The 20,642-nt window shown below is 34.5% G+C and overlaps 4 protein-coding genes across 5 annotated transcripts; all 4 read left to right on the top strand.

Annotated features, from left to right (window-relative positions):
- The first annotated feature begins 4,392 nt into the window (after positions 1 to 4,392).
- On the top strand, positions 4,393 to 5,216 carry LOC116136809 (CLAVATA3/ESR (CLE)-related protein TDIF). The gene has a single exon (XM_031422478.1). It carries the CDS (start codon positions 4,529 to 4,531, stop codon positions 4,895 to 4,897), a length of 369 nt encoding a protein of 122 aa, XP_031278338.1. The 5' UTR covers positions 4,393 to 4,528; the 3' UTR covers positions 4,898 to 5,216.
- A 2,140-nt stretch (positions 5,217 to 7,356) lies between these two features.
- Positions 7,357 to 15,298, top strand: LOC116136740. 2 transcript variants are annotated; one of them, XM_031422399.1, is made up of 16 exons: positions 7,357 to 7,489; positions 7,582 to 7,677; positions 7,752 to 7,853; positions 7,949 to 8,108; positions 8,215 to 8,353; positions 8,763 to 8,856; positions 9,366 to 9,506; positions 9,961 to 10,061; positions 10,455 to 10,568; positions 10,971 to 11,197; positions 11,948 to 12,285; positions 12,374 to 12,497; positions 12,731 to 12,789; positions 13,120 to 13,265; positions 13,380 to 13,544; positions 14,798 to 15,298. In XM_031422399.1, exons 1-16 carry the CDS (start codon positions 7,429 to 7,431, stop codon positions 15,101 to 15,103), a joined length of 2,373 nt encoding a protein of 790 aa, XP_031278259.1. In that variant the 5' UTR covers positions 7,357 to 7,428; the 3' UTR covers positions 15,104 to 15,298. The 2 variants fall into 2 exon arrangements, with proteins under 2 accessions (XP_031278259.1, XP_031278260.1); XM_031422400.1 differs by lacking the exon at positions 7,357 to 7,489 and having other exon boundaries at positions 7,756 to 7,853.
- Positions 15,299 to 15,879: 581 nt separating this feature from the next.
- Positions 15,880 to 16,657, top strand: LOC116136742 (basic blue protein-like). The gene is made up of 2 exons (XM_031422403.1): positions 15,880 to 16,206; positions 16,363 to 16,657. The coding sequence occupies exons 1-2, from the start codon at positions 16,014 to 16,016 to the stop codon at positions 16,560 to 16,562; spliced, it is 393 nt and encodes a 130-aa protein (XP_031278263.1). The 5' UTR covers positions 15,880 to 16,013; the 3' UTR covers positions 16,563 to 16,657.
- Positions 16,658 to 18,008: 1,351 nt separating this feature from the next.
- On the top strand, positions 18,009 to 19,675 carry LOC116136790 (probable serine/threonine-protein kinase PBL26). The gene is made up of 5 exons (XM_031422462.1): positions 18,009 to 18,132; positions 18,224 to 18,432; positions 18,523 to 18,712; positions 18,802 to 19,193; positions 19,283 to 19,675. The coding sequence occupies exons 1-5, from the start codon at positions 18,009 to 18,011 to the stop codon at positions 19,673 to 19,675; spliced, it is 1,308 nt and encodes a 435-aa protein (XP_031278322.1).
- Positions 19,676 to 20,642: the final 967 nt, after the last annotated feature.

Below are 20,642 nucleotides of genomic sequence, written 5' to 3' on the forward strand. Positions count from 1 at the left end.
TTAACTGTGACATCTCATGAGACTTTCAATATCGTGACTGCACCACTCCCAACCCACATCACCCTTTATATAGCTTGGATGGCATTTTGCCGCTGTTTGTACGTTGATTCCAGATTGGTGACTAAGGCCTTGATTATTTGAATGAAGAGAACCGTAATAAGAATGAGGTAAGCCAAAATCATGGGTCTGATTCTGATAAATCTCCTCAGTTGAGTGCTGTCATTTCCCGGTTCCCAGCAGCAATGGAGCCAGATCCTGCCAATTAATCAGGGTCCCATTGATTAAAACAACACAACAATATCAAATGACGTTATAAGCCAGCTAGTTTTGTTCGTACACATATGCCAATGCCTCCACCCCCACCCATTACCAATAATCTCATATATACCATCATCCTACAGGATACAACTTGTATCTTTGTTTCTGATCAACACGTATATGGAGCGAAAACCAAAACTACTGCAACATGAAGAACTAATATCCACGAGAGTAGTACGATGCTATGAATTGAAGTATATATATAGACACATATGTACCAGTTAACTGTATTTTAAGTTAAAATATTTAGTTATATGAATATGCAATAATTTAAAAATTAATCACCATTGGGTGATTTGATGATAAAAGAACAAAGAAAGATTTAATATGATCTCTCAAGTTCGAATCCATTCATAATAAAAGAACAAAATTAGGATCTAATATGATTTTTTGAACTCGACTGATAGTTTCAAGGTTTTGGAAGATTAATTAAAATGCATGTAAGCTAACCCGGACACTCTAATAATAGACAAAAAAAATAAAAAAATAATTGAACAACCACTTATTATTAAATGGACAGTGACTAACCCTCTTGTAACATGCTATATATATATATCAGAGATGCTTAGTCGGTGATGCGAATTCTCCATTGCCCACTCAACATAAGTGAGTGGGAAAAGAATATTGGAAATTGAAGATTGAAAGAAATAAGTATTATATACTTTAGAAAATGATTAATTTCTTGCACCAAATACCGATTCCTTTACAAAGTCCTCTCAACATCAAATGTGGGAATTGGATTTTTTTATTTACTGGTTGATAGACAAAGCATGAAAAAGAAATAGCTGGAATTAGTATCAGTTGATGCGAAGTTAAGGAAAAATCTGCAGACCACAATATTCTTTGCTCACATGGCCTCGATTCGATGGTTGTAATTTTCCGATATGTCCGTACTTAAACACTTTTGTTGAATATCACAAAGAGCGCCCTTTTAATTTTAAACACCATAGTTATCAGGGTCACCACACAGCTATAAAAAGAAGCAAAAGATAAGGAGCATATATATGGATCAAAATCAAAGGCTTACATCAAACTTTTGACATATTGGTCACACAATGATCTCGGATTTGATGCTAGCTAGCTTAGAACTTACCTAATTACTGAAGAAAATTAACTAAAGATTGATTTCTATAAATAAGTAGGTTGTCTTTTTCTTCGATATGTTGAAATGGCCATTCATAATTTACTGCTTGCTTTTAATAATATAGCTAGTCACTAACAAATTAAAGTTAATTTCGAGGTCCACTCCATTGACTTTTGGTACCAATTCTCATGGAAGCTTTGCAAAAGCAGCACATGGGCATTGGCCTTCTTGGGCAGGCAACCAGGACTCTATTGAGTGTGTCTCGAGGGGTATTTTGATTTGATAACTTCACTATATATATACACTTCAATGGCTTTCTTTTCTTCAACTTATTTACTTTTGATTTGATTAACCAAGGTAGCCAGCTAAAGTTTGTTTTGGTTTGAACATGATGCTATAATACAAGGCTTCAAAGGAGATTCCCACTAAACAAAAATATAGCACTTTCGCTAAATAGCTACTACTGCTATATATAAGTTTTTACTTATCAAGGAGAGGGGCCAAAACTTTTCGAGCTTATTTGACAGGGCAGGTAGGAAGTTCACTCACACCAGTCCAATCAATCTCCTTTGCTGGTGCTGTCTATCGTTACTTGTTTGTCAAGTAGCTTTCTGTTTAATTTGCAATACCCCTATATTATTTATATGATATATTCTCAATATAGTATTTCAATGCATGGCGCATGCATTCTTCAGATAGGATGTCATATTTCATATTAATGAATTTTATATACATATATATGGAGAGACAAGAAAGAACAAATCCAGTGTTTCTTGGCTTTTTGAAATATGACTAATTGGTTGCTTAGTTACTGCTGAGAAACAGTAATTTGGTAAGCCATTACATCTCCCCAAAAGATAATGCTCCTCCCTATTATTTAACTTATATTATTGGGTTAATTAATTAATTGCTTCCCAAACCTATGCTTTACAGCAGTCACTTAGACATTAATTACTTCCCAATTTTGTATCATTTTACTTTCTCTCTTTTGTCATCTGTACATGATCTCGACACTAAGCTTATTAAATTCATAAAAGCATGGGGAAATGAACATATATCAACTTCTTCCTCTGGGTAATATTTCATCAGCTTCTACAGCATGAAACCTGTTATCATGCTGATCTTTTTGCTGCCATGCAGTCTCTCTGTAGTCTGTATATGTTGAGCAAGGTTAATAATGAGCCACTCATTAAAAAGTTGAAAATGGAAAACAAAATCACAAAGTTTACCATCCCTCTCTCTCTCTCTCTCTCTGAAATATGTTACCGAAGCAATGGGGACCCATGCATCACCCATAATGGGAGACATACATACATGTTTGGCCTTTCATTATGAGAGAAGTTGCAACCTCTTGACATAGAAGAGAATAGGATGCTTTGCTTTCCGTGTGCTTTTTCCTATTTCTGTTGCCATAAAACAACTTTGTATTTTGTTTTCATTTCGACCCACTCTCATTTCAACCCACACTTTGCTCACACTCCATCCATCTTCAATCACACAAGTTATACCTCGATTAGAGGAATCTAACGTTTATCATATGGGATTAAATATTCTATTTTTCATGCTATAGCTACATCTAATTGACTGCGCGCCTACCGTGATTAATTCAGTTTAATAATTAGGTTTTTCTTTAAGGAATATTTGCTTTCTATTACAACTCAAAGATGTGAAAGATGCTGCTAAACTTAATTCATCCCAAATAAATATGCTAAACTAAGAGACAAAAAGAAGCAACATGTTTACTATTCTTATTTTTTTTAATTCACAGATAGCAGCTATAGCATAACCATGATACAAATTTTGGATAGACCATGATAGGCTGCTGAAAAACATGAGAATATATTTTCATAATTCAATTCATATAATGCATTTAGTCTGCATCTAAGTTTTCTTTCAAAGTACCCTTTTCATTTAAATTAATAGTTGTGTTTGCTAAATATAAGTACATGTTTTGGTTGATAAGTTTCAATTAATATCACCCACACTTATAAATTTTCATTTCAATTTACTGTGAATTATTTGATGGATTTGGTCCGGGTTATTAGTTAGATTTCATATTTAATTTATGCATCTTAAAATAAACTTCAAAACCATGAACAATGAGGCTAAAAAACCTTTAAATCCAACTGAGTCAGATTTCATATGGAATTTATGCATCTCAAAGTAAACCTCAAAACCATGAACAATGAGAATGAGAGGGTCGCATTACAAAAACATTTAAATGTAATTTGTCGTTGATTTACCAAAAGAAACAGAGGTGTAATTGTAAGGTAGGAAGCACGCGCCAAAAGGGATAAGTATAGTCAAACTTTATTGTTTGTAAAAACTAAGCAAAGAACAATATATATATTTTCTTACTCAGGGTTCTCCAAGTCAAAGAAAGATTTCTTGGGGAACCGGCCAACCAAGAAAAAGCCCCCACCACCCCACCCCTTCTTCCACCACCACCTCCCTTTTCTTTACACTATCAGGTGCCATTCCCCCTTTTAACTTTGAATATTTTTTTCATTTACAAATGCCCCCATAAACTAAATGCTGCTTTGCGTTTGTGTTTCTCATAATCAGTAAGACTATCACACCCTTTTCCAGTCTCATAATTCTTTCCATAGCATAATTTTCACATAATTAATTTAGTCTAACCAAGCAATTACCATTTATCTCTGTACTGTGCAGTCATCGTTTTATTCGAAAAATAAAACTCTAAAACCTTTGGAGATTAAGGAACATTCTGCTCTATTGTTAATTTAATCCAAAACGATGTTTTCTCTCACATGCACTTAATTTCATGGTGTATTATAAAGCTAAGAAAAGCCCTAGATAGTAAGGGCGTTTTGGTCATGGTAGAGGTGGAATACTAATTATAATTAACCAAAATTCAATTATTCTAAAAAAATTAAACGTTGTATTAGTTTTGATATATAGTGAAATTAACAAGGGCTATATGGTGAATTCGCAAATAAATATCATATAAACTTCCATGTTAAGTTAGACATATTTTTCCTCTCCAAATGTGTATCGAATTTCAAAACCTCCTTTCCAATATTCACTTTTGCTGAAGCTTCTGCTCCTCTACCTTTCTCTTTCTCTTTCCTCTCCCCCTTCTTTAGCTAGCCTTGGTGCTGGTTCATGGATATTGAACCCTTGTGGGCTCTTGGGGGGTGGTTTATTTTTCTTGATAATTGCATGGCAGCACCTAAAACACCATCAACAATCTCTGGAACAACCACTAAAACCCACCCTCTCTTTCTCCTTTTTGCCCTTTTCTGCATTTTTCTCATCCTGCTTAGCTCTACCCACCCTGTAAACCCTTCAAAAATGTCTCCCTCAATTACCCACAAAAGGTTTCTCTTGGAATCCTCTGAGTCATCATCGTCATCTACAACATCCACCGTGAACTTGCATCCCAAACAAACCAAAAACAAGCCTACAAAAAGAGAGTTTCGAGCTGCAGCTCATGAAGTTCCCAGCGGACCAAACCCTATTTCAAACAGGTAAGTTTATTTAGCAGTATATAGTATGGAACTGGACCACCATGAACCGGCTGAAGATGATAAGGTCATAACGGGCGAAGTTATTATGAAACTGTCATCATTATGGCTATTGTTTCAGTCCATCATTTAATAGAGCTTGTCCTCAGTCAGAGGTTTGTTGTCTTTGTTATTATCGTTAGCGTTACTTTTTTTTTTTTTAACTATATTTTTGTTTTTTTTTTCTTTTGAAAAAAAACTAGAAATGTATAGCAAGAGCGATATTCTATATGCATGTATTTATCTATTTGTTTCATATATAGATGATGGTGGTATGGTTTAATTAATTCATGTTCATATTAATTTATGAATTAAATGCGGTGGTAAATAATTGTTTAATTTTATGTGCTTGATTTCCTTTATTTGTGCTTTCCTTTTCTAAAAGCAACGGCGTTAAAATTAATTTACGGTTGGCGTAAGTTATTTTGTGTTTCATATGATTTCTTGAAGGGTCTAATGGTAGAACGTGAAGGTGTTCTAATTTGAGAGTCGACAGAGTCGTTCTATGTGTTTTGTTATTTTTCTCTTAAAAGGGGGTGAAAATCGCGGATCAAATCTAGCAAAAAGAAAGTGAACTAGTTCCAAAATATAGCTAGCTGTCTTCCATATAGATCTCACTGATAAGCCTTCCTGAAGAAGACTGAAAGTGGATAGGATATTTTCTGTGGAAAAGATAAACCAACGGAGTTATTTTGAAGGAGGAAGAAGAGTATAATTGATTTTGCATGGATTCTCTTGCATTGTATTAGGTTAAAATCAGAGTTGAGGCAAAGATAAGAACGGAATCTGAACCAAAGAGACAGTATGAGTCAGATCTGTAAAACTTACAATACAGTGAGGAAAGAGAGAGAGAGAGAGAGAGAGAGACGAGAAGACCGGTCCTTTTGTTTTGGTTGGGAAATTATTAGATGTGTAGTGTTGGACTTAGCTTTTGTCTTCTCAAACACATCATTCAAGAAAGTTGAGACGGCAATAATTAAACAAAGTCATGAAGAAAGGCCATGATTTGATAATTATAACTGTATCATTTCCCTGTGTTGATATATATATTCAAACCAATCATATGATTTATGATGGTGTTTCTGTCTTAACAAAATAAAAATAAAATCTATATATATTTTTTGACTTATCTCAGGAAAATTTAATCATCAGCAACAGCAAGCAGACCTCTTAAACGTTCAACCAAAAACCAGTTGCAGTGATTATTCCATTCAGTGTGTTGTGTACATCTGATTTGTTGTTTGATAAACTCTTGACAAATTATGGGACCATAAAAGAATATTAATATTTGCGGTTTTTCATTCTCATCTCATCTCATCTGTATAATTATAATTATTTTATATAGCGTGTAACCGTAATAGTTTCTGAAATAATTAATTAATGGCAGTTGCAGTTGCAGTTCATATTCACAAAAATAATAGCTCTTATGTATGTTATGATAATGAGAATATCAACGGAATTCATAAACTACAAAGGCAGCCACAGTTGCAGTTTATTTTAAAGGTCAAATTCATTGTGGTATATATATTATGTACTTGAAATTTGCTGTTTGATGTAATTAATTTTCAGTGATAAGCACTATTTATCTTGACCTATAAACAATGTCCCAATTAGAAAGCTTATTAGCTAACCCTAATTTGAATATAATTCAAGAATCTAAACCTTAGATCAACTTTTCAACTTTCAACAAAAGATATAATACTGGGAAACAGGAGAGAGACAATGAAAGGGTGGAAGCACATCAACATATACAATTCTCTGTTCATTGTCCTTTCTGGAGCTCACTTTCTACCTTGCAAATTCATTCAAGTTAACTAGACATTTACAGCATTTAGTGCAGTTGTCCTCAAAAGTGTTACTAGAAGCCAGATTTAACCTTCTGAAATGGTCTCAACAAAATGAGAAGTTGATCCAAAACTAACAGGAACCATAATAATTATGCTTCCTGGAATTTTGGTGTTCATGTTAGGACCAAATATTCTATGTAGCAAGTAGCAGTTGGGTCATAGAGGAATTATTAACACTGGTTTGAATCACTAGATCAATCGCTATCATAGGCATGTTGTTTCTTCAATAATGAAAAGAGCCATATAGGAGGGCAGGGGTAGCTCTATGCCTCTATCTAAATCTAGCAACGTGCATGTCAAAAGCTTGATAAAGATTTATAACAGTTGTAAAGGTGGTATGAAATGACTACTTGAATTGAAACAAATGAGACACATTCAAATTCTTATTCAAATCATACCCATTTCTTTATTAATTATTAACTAATTTGCTTAAATTAATTACATTATCAATCAATTTTACGACTTTACTCACTGTATGGCCCATAATCAAGAGGACATAAACAGATTGGTCCATTAGCCCACTGGCTCAATAGGGCCCAACGATTAAGCCTCAACAGATTCCAACCCGGATCCATGTTTCCCCGATCGATTATGATACGGGTAGTTAAACCCTACCCGTCAATTCCTAAGGGTTAACATTTTCCAGGCCAAAATGGCTCTGAGATATGCCCGACTCACACAAATTTCAAGGTTTCTGCCATACATTTACACAGGTTTTCAACTAATTTTAATTAATTGGTTGATTTTATTTTATTTCGTTTTTGGTTTCTTGAGATTTTACTTTGTCGTTTCTGAATAATGTTAGGTAATCGTTATCAACATTCCAGACATGTAATCGGCACTTTTGCTTTCTCTTTGATTCCATTGCCTCGAGAATGTGAACAAATTAGCAAAAATGGAGGTAAAATTTTGCAAATATTTAGATTGAGTGTGTTTTCTTTTATATGTATTTTTTATTAACTTATAAATTGACAGTCAGTTTCAGTATCTCCACAATGTCAAAAGTATCACGTAAGAAGTCAACTCGTCAAGTTGATATATTATCTTTCATTCAGTCCACTTTCAGTAAGCTTCAAGGTATGTTAAATTGAATACAACATGTAATTAAAGAAACAGGAAGAAACTTACTGGTGTCTGTGTTATTAAAACTCATGAAAAAAATGAATGTACAGGCCCACATCATTGTTGGTTTAATATAGTTGAACGAAACAAAGAATTCTTCAAGAGAGATGGAGCTTTTTTGGTTCTTGCTGGACCATTCCTGGATAATTGTAGCTCACAAGTAGCTGGCTCAGTTGATAGTTTTGAGAAAATAAAGTTAATTCAGCAGAGGTAGGGAAGGATAAAATATTTGTTGATTTGCATTTTCCGGATACGGAAAATTTGTAGAAACTATGTGGTTTATTGTTAAGAGTTTTGATACGTGCAACTTATGTAGGTTTCCGCTGCTCCATGTTATGGGGTTTCTACCTGGCTGTTCGATTAGCTCTACTGCTGATCAAACTCGTCTTGTTGAATTGGTGATGAAGGAGTACATTACGTTTCCTGTTTTGTTGTCTAACAAGAATTTCCCTGAGGTGACAATTTGAATTCTTAGTTTAACTTTGAAAATGCAAGTAATAAAATTCTGTAATTAGAAATGCAGTTTTCTCCATAATGATTATGGGGTCTTTAAGATCGTGGTATTTGATTTTTTATTTCTGGAAATCTGGAATTGGGTAATATTAGATCAAACAAAGATTTTTGAAGTTGTGTAATGTTTCTTGTTATCAGCATAATGGCTTATTCTTTTCTACGATCAGCATATAAATGATGTGAAATACAGATGGTTTAAAATATATTTACCATAGTTGACTGTCATTTCAATAATATTTGTTGGAATTGAGGATTATATACAAACATGACTGTGAGATTCCACTGGTATAACTTTTAATCTTAAAGATTCTTTTGGTAGTTTTATAAGATAACATCCTGTTGCTCTTTCAGATGGAAAATGGAGCATGCTACATCATATTTAAAAATTTTAGAAACGCTAGAGTTTACCATGAGAAGGGCCTAGATATTGAAATGCTTAAGAAAGGTATGTGTTTAATATATGAGATATACTAGCTTTATATCAATTAAATTAATGCCTTTTTCGTTGATAGTAGATGGAGATCTATATGCATCAGGCTAAATCTTTTTTTTAAAAAAAAAAAAAAAAGAAATTCTCTCTTTCTTGCTCTAACCTCTCTCTATATTTTCTTGTTCTCCTCTATATATCCTGACATAACATTTATGTCCTTACCTTTTTACTGTATTTGCTATTTTGGTATCAAAGTGTAAGTTGGAAAGGACTTCCTTATTGGAATTATGCATCATTTCTGTGTAGTTTTTGCAGTTGTGTAGACATTTTGTTTTTGAGATTATTATCCAAAAAGAAACAAGAGTAAAAAGTGTTTCCTCCTATATTACCTATGTGTGAAATACCTTTACTATGGTTTTATCTTTAGGGGAGTAGATATTATTGGATATTGGCCTTGAGATGAAATAGATGTGTGCATCTGTGGGTATATATGTGCCATTTCTCACTTTGGTGACCTTTTGCAGCTGTTGAGGAGTTAAATGTGCTACCAAATGGAAATTCTAGTTCACCCACTAATCTGAAAAGTACATGGGTGAAACAAGTTGAGGTCCTTAAAGAACCATATTTATGTTCTTCTTTGAGGAACTTACTCCTTCACTTCCCAGGTATAGACATCCTATGAATGCTTTGTTGTTGACTTGCCTCTAGATTATCAAAGAGCTGAGTGTTCAAGATTTCACATTTCCATGCTTATTTCCTCATTTGCTCATAAGACCTTTTCTTTATATTTGAAGAAAAATTAGTGCTGATAAGAAACCAATTACATGTCTCCCAAAATCTACCCATCAATTCTGCTTGCTATCAAATCTTTAATGGTGATAGGGATCACCTATTTAATAAGACTTCACACAGAGAAACTTACAGATCAATACCACATCTTTGCTTTATTTTTAGATAAATTGAATACTTGTGTTTTTAATATTTGTTGTCTAATTTAGAGTGGCTACAGTTACAAACACGATTAAGTACATGAAGAGCTCATATAGCTTAATCTTATTTGCTTCAAGTAGTTCATATGTCAGTACTACATTTTACTCAAAGATCGTGATCCTTTTACAGGCTGCATCTCTGCAGATGAAAGTAGTGATCGCTTGTTCCTTTCTGACAGTAATCATCATCGGATTATCATAACTGATGGCAATGGGAAGATTCTGGACTGTGTATGTATAAGTTTTACAATTCTGTTTTCTTTGAGTTGCAATACAGTTTTTAAGTCTTCTCTAGGCTGTAGTTTGGAACAGTTCTAATTGAGTAAACAAAGGAAATCCCCTTTAGCTTGGTATTGTCATCTCAACAGTTGTTTATCAGGCTGGCTTTAACTTTAGTTTTGGGATGTGAATCTTCTAATTGGGACATCATCTATGGTTTATCACTGATTGTGTCCTTTATGTTCTTTTAAGGTGTAGAGTCTAATGATGCGAAACTTTTAATACACATTTATTTATTTATTTTATCTTTACAATCTTTGTCTAGCGTGTTCTGCTATTATTTGTCCATGGATGACTCTGAGGAATAAATAAAGCTTGGATACCACTTATCTTTTTTTATGTCAGATTGGTTCTTGCCCAGGTTTTGAGGATGGAGAATTTGAATTTGCCAAGCTGGCACGTCCTGGAGCTTCTTTTTATAATGAGGACGAGGATTGCCTATATATTGTAGATTCAGAGGTATGCATTTAAGAAGTTTTAATTTCTGATTTTGAACTTGTAAGGAAGGAAAAATTAGATGTTTCAAGAGTAAAACTTCATCCTCTTTAATTATGCATTTTATGTGTTCATGGTTTTTCTTTTATCTTCTGGATTAGAAATCTCTGCTATTATTTACTTTTTCTTGATTGTATTTAATTGATTAGTGTAAAAGAAAGCAAGTACATGATAAGTGGCTTTCTTGTCATTCTTACAGAATAGATTTCTTCTCTGTGAGTTTTTGATACACTGCTTCATCTTTATTGACATTTTTTTAGGTAAACCGTTTACATAGTTGGTGCCATCTTTAATATGGTTCCGTCAGTTGTAATTCTTTATACAGTTTTGTAATTATTTGCTTTGTGGTGGTTCCTATCTGCTTAGAACCATGCCATCAGGAGAGCTGACATGGAGAGGCGGGTTGTGGAGACACTCCATCCAACATTTAGTATCAATAAGAAAAATAATAGTTTATGGAGCTGGATCGAGAATAAGCTGGGTTTTAGGAGGGATGAAGATACAAAGTCTGAAGAGTTTGGCTCCCAGTCATTGATGTTTCCCTGGCATTTAATGAAGTCAGAGGATGATAGTATGTTAATTATCAACCGCAGGTAAAGGATGCAATTCTTTTTTGTTCTCGGTCAATAAAAGCAGTGGGTGCCCACTTGAGTTTTCACAGTAGATCAACTTCATGCAAAGTTTTTCTAGAATAAACCCCTTGTACCTTTGAGGAGGATGCTAGAAATGGTTTGTTGGGGCTTATTTTCCAAATCCACAGAACCTTTATCTCATTATGACCAGTGTGAAAGGGGTTTTAAGAGCAATTGTAAATATTTATCTTTACAGTTGGTTAAAACAATAAACATGAAGAAAGTGGGAGGTACTTGTTTTTTTAGGCATATTTTAGGGTTTATGTATCTAAGGTTCTTATATTTAAATGCCACTCAAGAATGAAAATGTGACAAACAGGAGTTACTAGAAAGAATGTCAATGCATTAATACTCTCTCTGCTACCCTTTAGACCATATTTGGTTCTTGATATGGTATGATGTAGAATACGTATGTCCATAAGTGAAGCACTCCACTGCACTTAGAATAGGACATTGCATAGCCTTTGTTTTCCCCAAGTTTTTGCTGGGGTTCTTCATTTTAAAGTATTGAGAACCTAAGATGAGATCCAGCATGGTAGAAAGCTGGTTTTCTATCTTCATTGTGTGCACAATGTTCTATATTGCCCCAAGTCACAAGTTTTATACAATGTTTTAAATTTAGTGAGCTCTACTGTTTCGCATATTTAATGCTTAGCTAGATTCCATTTATGTATTCTGGGGAGTGGCATCATAATTTGGTTTTATTTGCAGCTTTGAAAGTTTATGGATCATGGATTTGGCTTCAGGAGAAATAAAAGAAGTTGTCACAGGTTCAAAATTGGTTACTAAAATGCTTTCATTTATCCCTTATAATAAATGCCAATTTATTATTTCTAAACATTGCTTTGTAAATATTCTATCAGGATTTTCAAAGATATTGGAGATCTGTGGAGAATTGATCATGGAGAAAGTACACTTTGTGAAACAGATGCCACATGATTTATTGCAACAACAAATTGATTCTAGCTGTTCAACGAAAGAGCTTCCCTATGCTGGTCTTATATCGTCCTTAACAGCGATTCAAAATCATATAATCATGTGTGACATGGGTACCAAATTCTATAATACTTTCTTTGGTGTTTATGTGTTTCTATGCGGTGCTTGTGTCCATTTACTCATTTCTTCAGGTGTTTTAAGTTGGACAGAGGATGTTGAAGCTGAGTAAAGAATCTGGAGTCCTTTCAAATTTCCAGTTTTCAAACTTTGGGATTCTTGGATTACCTTATTGGCTGTCCTTCCCTTTGGAAAGGGTTTACTCTGTGTGAGTGTTTTTCATTTTTTAAAAATTGACATCATGTGCCATAGTTTCAGTCTGACTACCACATAGAGTTTGTTTCTTCTTCCATTCATTGGTTTGTTTACAAAGACAACCTATGGGATCTCCATCTAACGCTGCATGCTTCCAATTTGGCTGGATGTGATTGTGATGGTGAATTCTTTCATTTTGAGCCCTGCTTATACTCATTTTTATAAATTTTCTAAATTATTTGACAGTGCTGGTGGACTTCAGGGAGCATGGACCCATCAGCTTCAACACTTAGGTTTGTTGCCAGGTATTTGGAAACTTACAGTGGATTATTATTATTAATATTTTTTTTACATGAAATAGTCTTTGGTTGATATATTTAACTCATATTGGCATCAACTTGGATATCAAATTAGAGCTTTTTATCTGAATATCATGCTAATAATATGCTTCAAAGTTATTTGGTTTAAAACAGAGAACAATATTCTTAGACAATGTTAGTAAATGTTATTAAACTAACGTTTTATTTTATGGAATGTGCTATTAGTTTGTTGTCTAGCTTTCCACTGATAGTTCAGGCCTGTGAATCATGCAACAATCAACCACTGTGATCCTAGAATTTTGCTTTGTGTAACAGGTAGGGTTGACATCAAATTAAATGTAGACATCCCCTTGGATACTGAGCTTGTGGAACCATTACAAGAAGGATGTATATGGCTCCAGGCCAGAGGAGCTGCTACTGAAGTATCAAGGGCAGAGGGTATACTGGAATCATCAGAAAAGGTTCATACACTGCAGATTTTTCTTTTTTTAACTTTCTTTTGATAATATGTTTCTTTTTGTTCTGCTAGTCTGTACCCTTAGTATCTCAGAAGTTAAGTTCTTGGGTGTACACAGGTTGGTGTTTCCCAGCAGTGGTATGATGAGTTGGATAACCTTGCCTTCTCTACCGCTGAATCAGAATTGACTATTGAAGATGATGATGCAACTTCGGATTTGAAATCTGATGATGAAAGAGTTCACATTGATTGTGCAGTCAATACAAGTCCTGGAATAAGTGAAGTATGAATCTTATCTCTCCTTCTCTTTCTCTCTGTTTATGTCTTGCTGCATGGTGAGATATTCTTTCTGCTTTCTACCGAATTTTGGTTCAAGAAGAGTTTCGCAGCACACCAACTATCTTTTGCAAAGACCAATTGCTTTTTGACAATGGAAAAATGATATAAACTTAAAAGTTTTAGATGCAAGGACAAACATAATCAATTCAACCAGTTAACTACAGTGTGGTTTGGCTTGGAATGATTTTTACAGGTGTGGTGGTAGGTTTAAAAAAAAAAAAAAAAAAAAACATGTTTGACCTAAAAAATGTTAAGTAGGGAGTGTGGTTTGTGCATTGGGGGACCGGGTGATGATTTTTACATGTGTGGTGGTAAGTTAAATAAAAAAAGAAGCATGTTTGACCNTGAGATATTCTTTCTGCTTTCTACCGAATTTTGGTTCAAGAAGAGTTTGGCAGCACACTACCTATCTTTTGCAAAGATCAATTGCTTTTTGACAATGGAAAAATGATATAAACTTCAAATTTTTAGATGCAAGGACAAACATAATCAATTCAACCAGTTAACTACAGTGTGGTTTGTCCCGGGGGGGGATTTAGGGATGTGGTGGGTGGTTGAAAAAAAAAAAAAAAAAAAAGCATGTTTGACCTAAAAAATGTTAAGTAGGGAGTGTGGTTTGTGCATTGGGGGACGGGGTGATGATTTTTACATGTGTGGTGGTAAGTTAAATAAAAAAAGAAGCATGTTTGACCTAAAAAATGTTTAAGTACGGAGTGTGGTTTGTGCAGGGGGGAAGGGGGTGATGATTTTTACATGTGTGGTGGTAAGTTAAAAAAAAAAAAAAGCGTGTTTGACCTGAAAAATGTTAAGTACGGAGTGTGGTTTGTGGTTTGTGCATGGGGGGAGGGGATGATGATTTTTACATGTGTGGTGGTATGTTGAAAAAAAAAAAAACATGTTTGACCTAAAAAAGGTTAAGTACGGAGTGTGGTTTGTGCATGGGGGGAGGGGGTGATGATTTTTATGTATGGTGGTAAGTTAAAATTCGACCTAAAAAATGTTAAGTGGTTGATCATGGCTACCTAAACATCGTGTATTGATGTAAGCATGCTATTGGTTGGAATTTAGATCCTTGTGAACTATGTGAAATTGGAAATGATTTATTTACTGTTACAATGTAAATTCAGGATGTAACCTTTTATGCACAAATCAATTTGTGTCAACTAATGGCTTTTTTTTTTGTCAATTATCTTTCAGGTCATTATTTGTGCAGCATTCTACTTAAAACTTAGAAGAGATCCTGATCAACAGGACAGTCAGGAAAAATATGCAGCAAGGATAACAGATATTTTGAATCCGGAGAGAATTGGGGGGATGAGAAGAGATTTATGCATTCATCTCTTGTTAAAATCAAACAGAGATTTGAGAGATCTCGTCTTCATGAAACCTCTACATGTTAGGATTAAGTTGGATTGTATTGATCACCCAAAAGCAGTCCATAACTCGAAAGAAATTATCTTAACAGATTCCAAAATTGATTTTACCGTATCACTTCACACATAATTGTTGCTGATGGACAACGGCAAGTCCTCGGATGTTTTCTGAAATCTATTTTTTGATATAAAGTAATTGAATTTTTATTAAATATTTTTCCAATATCATTTTAAATTGGAAATTAGTGTGATGAGAGGACTTTAAGATGTAACAGAATTCATGAAATGTAAAAGTTCTTCGCAGGTATACAACTCAATTACGAGATGAAGTGGTTGCAGTCCATGATTTTGAGGTCTGCAGATTTCTATAGTTAAGCTACTGTGCCATATCGAACCGTCTATGCTTCATATGCTTAGATCACCATCGAGAAGATTCTCCATCTCATTCAGTATACACGTTGTTAACTCATTCGATTGATGTAAAGACAGAGAAGAGGACAAAGGAAGAAAATAACACAAGTTGGAATCTCAAATCTTTATACGGTTCTGTGACTTCTGTCTTCTCTACCAAACAAAACAAAATAAATAATCACATTCACATGTTCACGTCTTTTGCAATAATGGAATCTCATATTAGAAGAATGAACAAGTCTTCCTTTATATGTAAATCTTGATTGCTTCACGGTTTGTCCTAAATGAAGAAAATATAGGTGAGAAATCGTCGTCACAGTAACCAGTCTTTCTGTTTCTCAAGTTAAAAAAATAAAAGAAAAAGAAGCTAATAATTGTCTCATAAAAGAGGTAATATGATTTGCAGCTGAATGCAACAGTCTAGAGTAGCGTTATTTATTTAATATCCAATTAGCGACGTCGCAGTCTCTTTCTTGCGTGAAAAAGTATTTGGAATAGTGAAATCAACATTTTCTGGCAATGGCCACACCGACTGTTCTTTGTTAGAGAAAACACGTTATAAAAGCAATCAACTGCACACTTCATTTTATCAAATATTCATCACGCTCAGCAGTTAACTAGAAATTAAAATGAGTGGCTTTCACCAGGGAAGATGCAGTGCTAAATCTATGCTTGTTGCCACTACTTTTGTTCTCCTCTTATTACTTCAATTTAGAAGCACTGGAGCAACTACTTTCACTGTTGGTGATACTTCAGGCTGGACTTTCAGCTTTAATCAGAACTGGACTAACGGGAAAAAGTTCAAGGCCGGCGATATACTTGGTACTTCTTCAGTTTCAAATCAAATAACTTAAGTTCTGCTTCTAACATCATGCATTTGAGAATTCTTTTGTATTAAGTGCTTTTACTTGATAATATTCAATTGTAGCTACAACCAATTTGACAGTTTTTTTGTTTTCCTCCTCTTTTGTTTTGCAGTATTCAACTATGACCCATCACTTCACAATGTGGTAGTTGTTGATGAGAATGGCTACAACAGCTGCTCTTCTTCTCCAAGCTCAAAGACATACGCAACTGGGAAAGATAAAGTGAAACTATCCAAGGGACGTAACTACTTCATTTGTGGTATCCCTGGCCATTGTGACGGTGGCTTGAAGATTGCTGTTGATGCTTCTTAAGTAACAGATATATTGTAGCTTATACATCTCTGCTTCAAACCCTGATCCCCAGTTATGTAAGGCGATTTAATCAGTTGCTTATTGTTGTATTAAGCTTGGGGTGTAATTGAATAAAACAAAAGACTTATTCATGGTAGTATTTTTTTTTTTTTTTTTGGTTGATTTTCTTGAAATTTGAATCAGAACATGCCGTGAGATCAGTTTTGCTTAAATTTTCCATCAAAGCCCCACTCCATGAGAAATATGTCAAAGATATTTCTTTAGCGAAATTAAGATGGTTAATTTAATAAGATGAGAGAGAGCGCAGGCACAGAATCCGCCAACTTAAAATGGATCTTATGAAGGAAAATTGGCAAGTCTACCAGAGTTTGCTTCTTCAAACTTCAATATGGATGGAACATAATTGAATTTTCAAAGAGATCAATAACTGAGAACCGCCATCATAGAAGACAATAACCATCATATTTCAAGTCTCCACAGGCGATAGTAAGGGTGGCCACTGAGAGGTTTAGCTGGTTGTCAATTTCAGGATCCAAAGAATTAGTTAAAGTGCGTATAAACTGGCCTGAACACCCTTGGTCACCTCCAAAAAAAAAAGTATGAATTTGAGATTTCAATATAAAGCAATAGAATTATTGTATTTAACTAATTAATCATGCAAATGATTTGTCTCAGATACTGGGTAGCCTTTGTTATAGACAAGATATTGCGCATAGTTGAACGCAGGCACGTTCCAGGTTTTGGTAAACGTTATGTGGAAGCATTTCTGTGCATGAACCTGATAATTTTTTCCAAATTAATGTTTGTTGCATCGCATAACTCTTGTCTGTCAAACATGTTAGTTTATATTACATCTATTTTTGTCTTGTTTCATTAACTATATATATATCTTGAGTATTTTCAAACCCAAACTCCAATTATAACCTCCACAATAACTAAACGATTCCCCGCCAAATTCTCTCTTTCTCCCCAGAAAAGACAACTTCAAACAACAGAAGTCTCTCCTTTTTCTACGGAAACTCCAAAAAAAAAGTATCCCTTTTTCGTTTCAATTTCGCCTTTTTTTGTTTCTGAGATGGTTTTTTGGTGGTTTTAGGATTTGGGTCCTCATTGTCTGTGTTTTTATTTCCTGTTAGTTTATCTAAAAACCCCTTAACCATTAACCAACATTTTGGTTGTTAATGGTGTCATGAGAATTTTGAAGGTATTAATTGTATCAACATCAAATCAAATGTTATCTTCATCATACTCTTGTTTAAGGAGATTCTGGATTTTGTTTTTGGAGTGTTACATGTAATTTAATTAGATTTACGCCTACTTCAATTCTCATGCATTAACTATCAATGTTTTTGAGTTAGATAACTTTTTTTTTTTTTTCTTATTCAATAACAAACATTTCTGAGCTTTCTGGGTGGTTTGAAAAGTTTTTAAAAATAAAAAATAAAAATGAGTTGCTTTTCGTGTTTTTCATCTCATGGGAGGAAAGCTAGCTCCAAAAAAATACATTCTAGCAAAAAACTACGAGTGCAAATCTCAACTGCTCCACGAGATCAAAATCCACCTCTGCCCCGTACGTTACAATATCCTTGCCTTCATTTTTATGGCATAGTTATAATGTTTCGTCATAAATTTATAACTTCATCTTTTTGCCCTTTGTGCAGAGAATTTTAGTCCTAAACCAAGGCCTGCGCAGGATCCCGTTAGTAACAAGGATGCTGCTAATAAAGAAGCAGGCGATAAAAACATTGCGGCACAGACGTTCACATTTCGTGAACTAGCCACAGCTACAAAGAATTTTAGGCAAGAATGTTTAATCGGTGAAGGGGGATTTGGGAGAGTTTATAAGGGAAAACTTGAGAAGAGTGGGCAGGTAAAGGATTTTGATCTGTTTGATAATAATCTTTTATATGTTTGAAAGGAATGATGTTGTGATGTTGGGTTGATTTATTCATGAATTCAGGTTGTGGCTGTGAAGCAACTTGATAGGAATGGGTTGCAAGGAAACAAAGAATTTCTTGTTGAGGTGCTGATGTTAAGCCTCTTGCATAATGAAAATCTAGTCAATCTCATTGGTTATTGTGCTGATGGAGATCAAAGACTTCTAGTTTATGAATACATGACACAGGGATCTTTAGAAGATCATCTTCTTGGTACTCATTCTTGCACTTTTTTTTTTTTTTTAAATTTTAATATGATACTAGATATTCTGAACTATGATGCAAAATGTGCTGATTTTCAGATCTTTCACCCGAACAGAAGCCAATGGATTGGCAGACAAGAATAAAAATAGCATTAGGTGCAGCAAAAGGCCTAGAATATTTGCACGATAATGCCAATCCCCCAGTCATCTACCGCGACTTGAAATCCTCAAACATCTTGCTAGACAATGAATTCAACGCCAAGCTCTCTGATTTTGGACTAGCCAAGCTTGGACCTGTGGGGGAAAAGACACATGTGTCATCCAGAGTAATGGGAACATACGGTTATTGTGCCCCTGAGTACCAAAGAACAGGTCAACTCACTGTCAAGTCCGATGTCTACAGCTTCGGGGTCGTTTTGTTAGAGTTAATCACAGGAAGAAGAGTTATTGACACAACAAAACCAACCGATGAACAAAATCTAATCGCATGGGTTAGTCCACCTTTATTTCTTTGCTTAATTGTCTAAAATCTAACACCATATTTTCTTTTGTTTTGATGTTTGATTATTTCTTTTGGCAGGCACAACCTGTATTTAGGGAACCAAACAGGTACCCACAACTGGTTGATCCACTTATAGAAGGACAGTATCCAGTGAGAGCTATGAATCAAGCAGTGGCAGTTGCAGCCATGTGTCTCCAAGAAGAGCCCGGTGTTCGACCTTTGATTACTGATGTGGTCACTGCTCTCAGTTTCCTTGGAAACGGTCAAGATTCAGGCACAAATATTCCCCCTAATGCCGCCCCTCTTCTTACTACACCACCTGTTCAAGAAATGACCAGTGATGTAAATGGTGACGAAGGTGATTATGATGATATCCAATGGCAACGCCGAAAAGAGGTGGCAGAAGCAATACAATGGGGTACTAATTCCAGGCATGTTGAATCGGGGTGTGCAAGTGCTTCTTCACTGTAAAATTTTCAATAAAATATACATATATTAAGCGTATAATCTCAGCATGGTTTAATTGGTTTTACTTTCTCATAGCTTTGTGCAGATCTATTTTTTAATTCTTTATGCATTGTAAAACAATTGAATTGCATAATCTAGTTGAACTTCCTTCAACTTAGCTATGATGTATAACAAGTATGAATTATATATCATTGTTAATATTATACTCCTTTGTTAAGACAACATTTTTTTCCTTTCCGGGTATTAATTGTTTCAATTGCAGTCAGCCATGAATCTCCAAAGCTGTATATGACATGATCTGTTGTGGTACTAAAGAAGGCAAAGGGTGAATAAGTGGCTTTATGTAGATGATGTATAATATTGAATATGATTCTCATTCTGAATTTTGTGTCACAGTTGATCCCCAAAAAGGACCTCCTAAACAGCGTTAATGCCTGAATATTTTGAAAGTGGTGAAAGCGTCAAGTCTAGGAACAAAGTCAAACGGTAACGTGAGGAATATAGGATCTGCAAAGCCACTCGCCCTACTAAATAAGCAATGAACATGACGAGATGATTACTTGAGACTAAGCAATCACCTATACCTTCTGGACATGTCGTCGTCCGAACTCTATCCGCCACAATGGGCTACACGGTATTGATGTAAATTGAAATTAATTCAGTTGTTACCAGAATACTTGCACTTCTATCTCTTTATCGTCATGATTTCTGAAATAAAATTAAAATCTTCTATAATATCTTATAAATTTAACGTATTTTATGTTATTTCTTTTTCGTATACTTGATGTGATCATAAAGTAATAATACTCAAACAATACTGTTAAAAAATAAAAAACTGATGCAACTTAACATGATCACCATGGAATACATTCACGTTTTGTCAGATTATAATGAATATTGTATTAAATAAACATATTACAAAAGATGGAGACATGTGACATAATTAATTTCTAAAGATTAGTTGAGATAT

This window comes from Pistacia vera, unplaced genomic scaffold (genome assembly GCF_008641045.1).
Source record: "Pistacia vera cultivar Batoury unplaced genomic scaffold, PisVer_v2 Contig32, whole genome shotgun sequence".
Taxonomy (NCBI): Eukaryota; Viridiplantae; Streptophyta; class Magnoliopsida; order Sapindales; family Anacardiaceae; genus Pistacia; species Pistacia vera.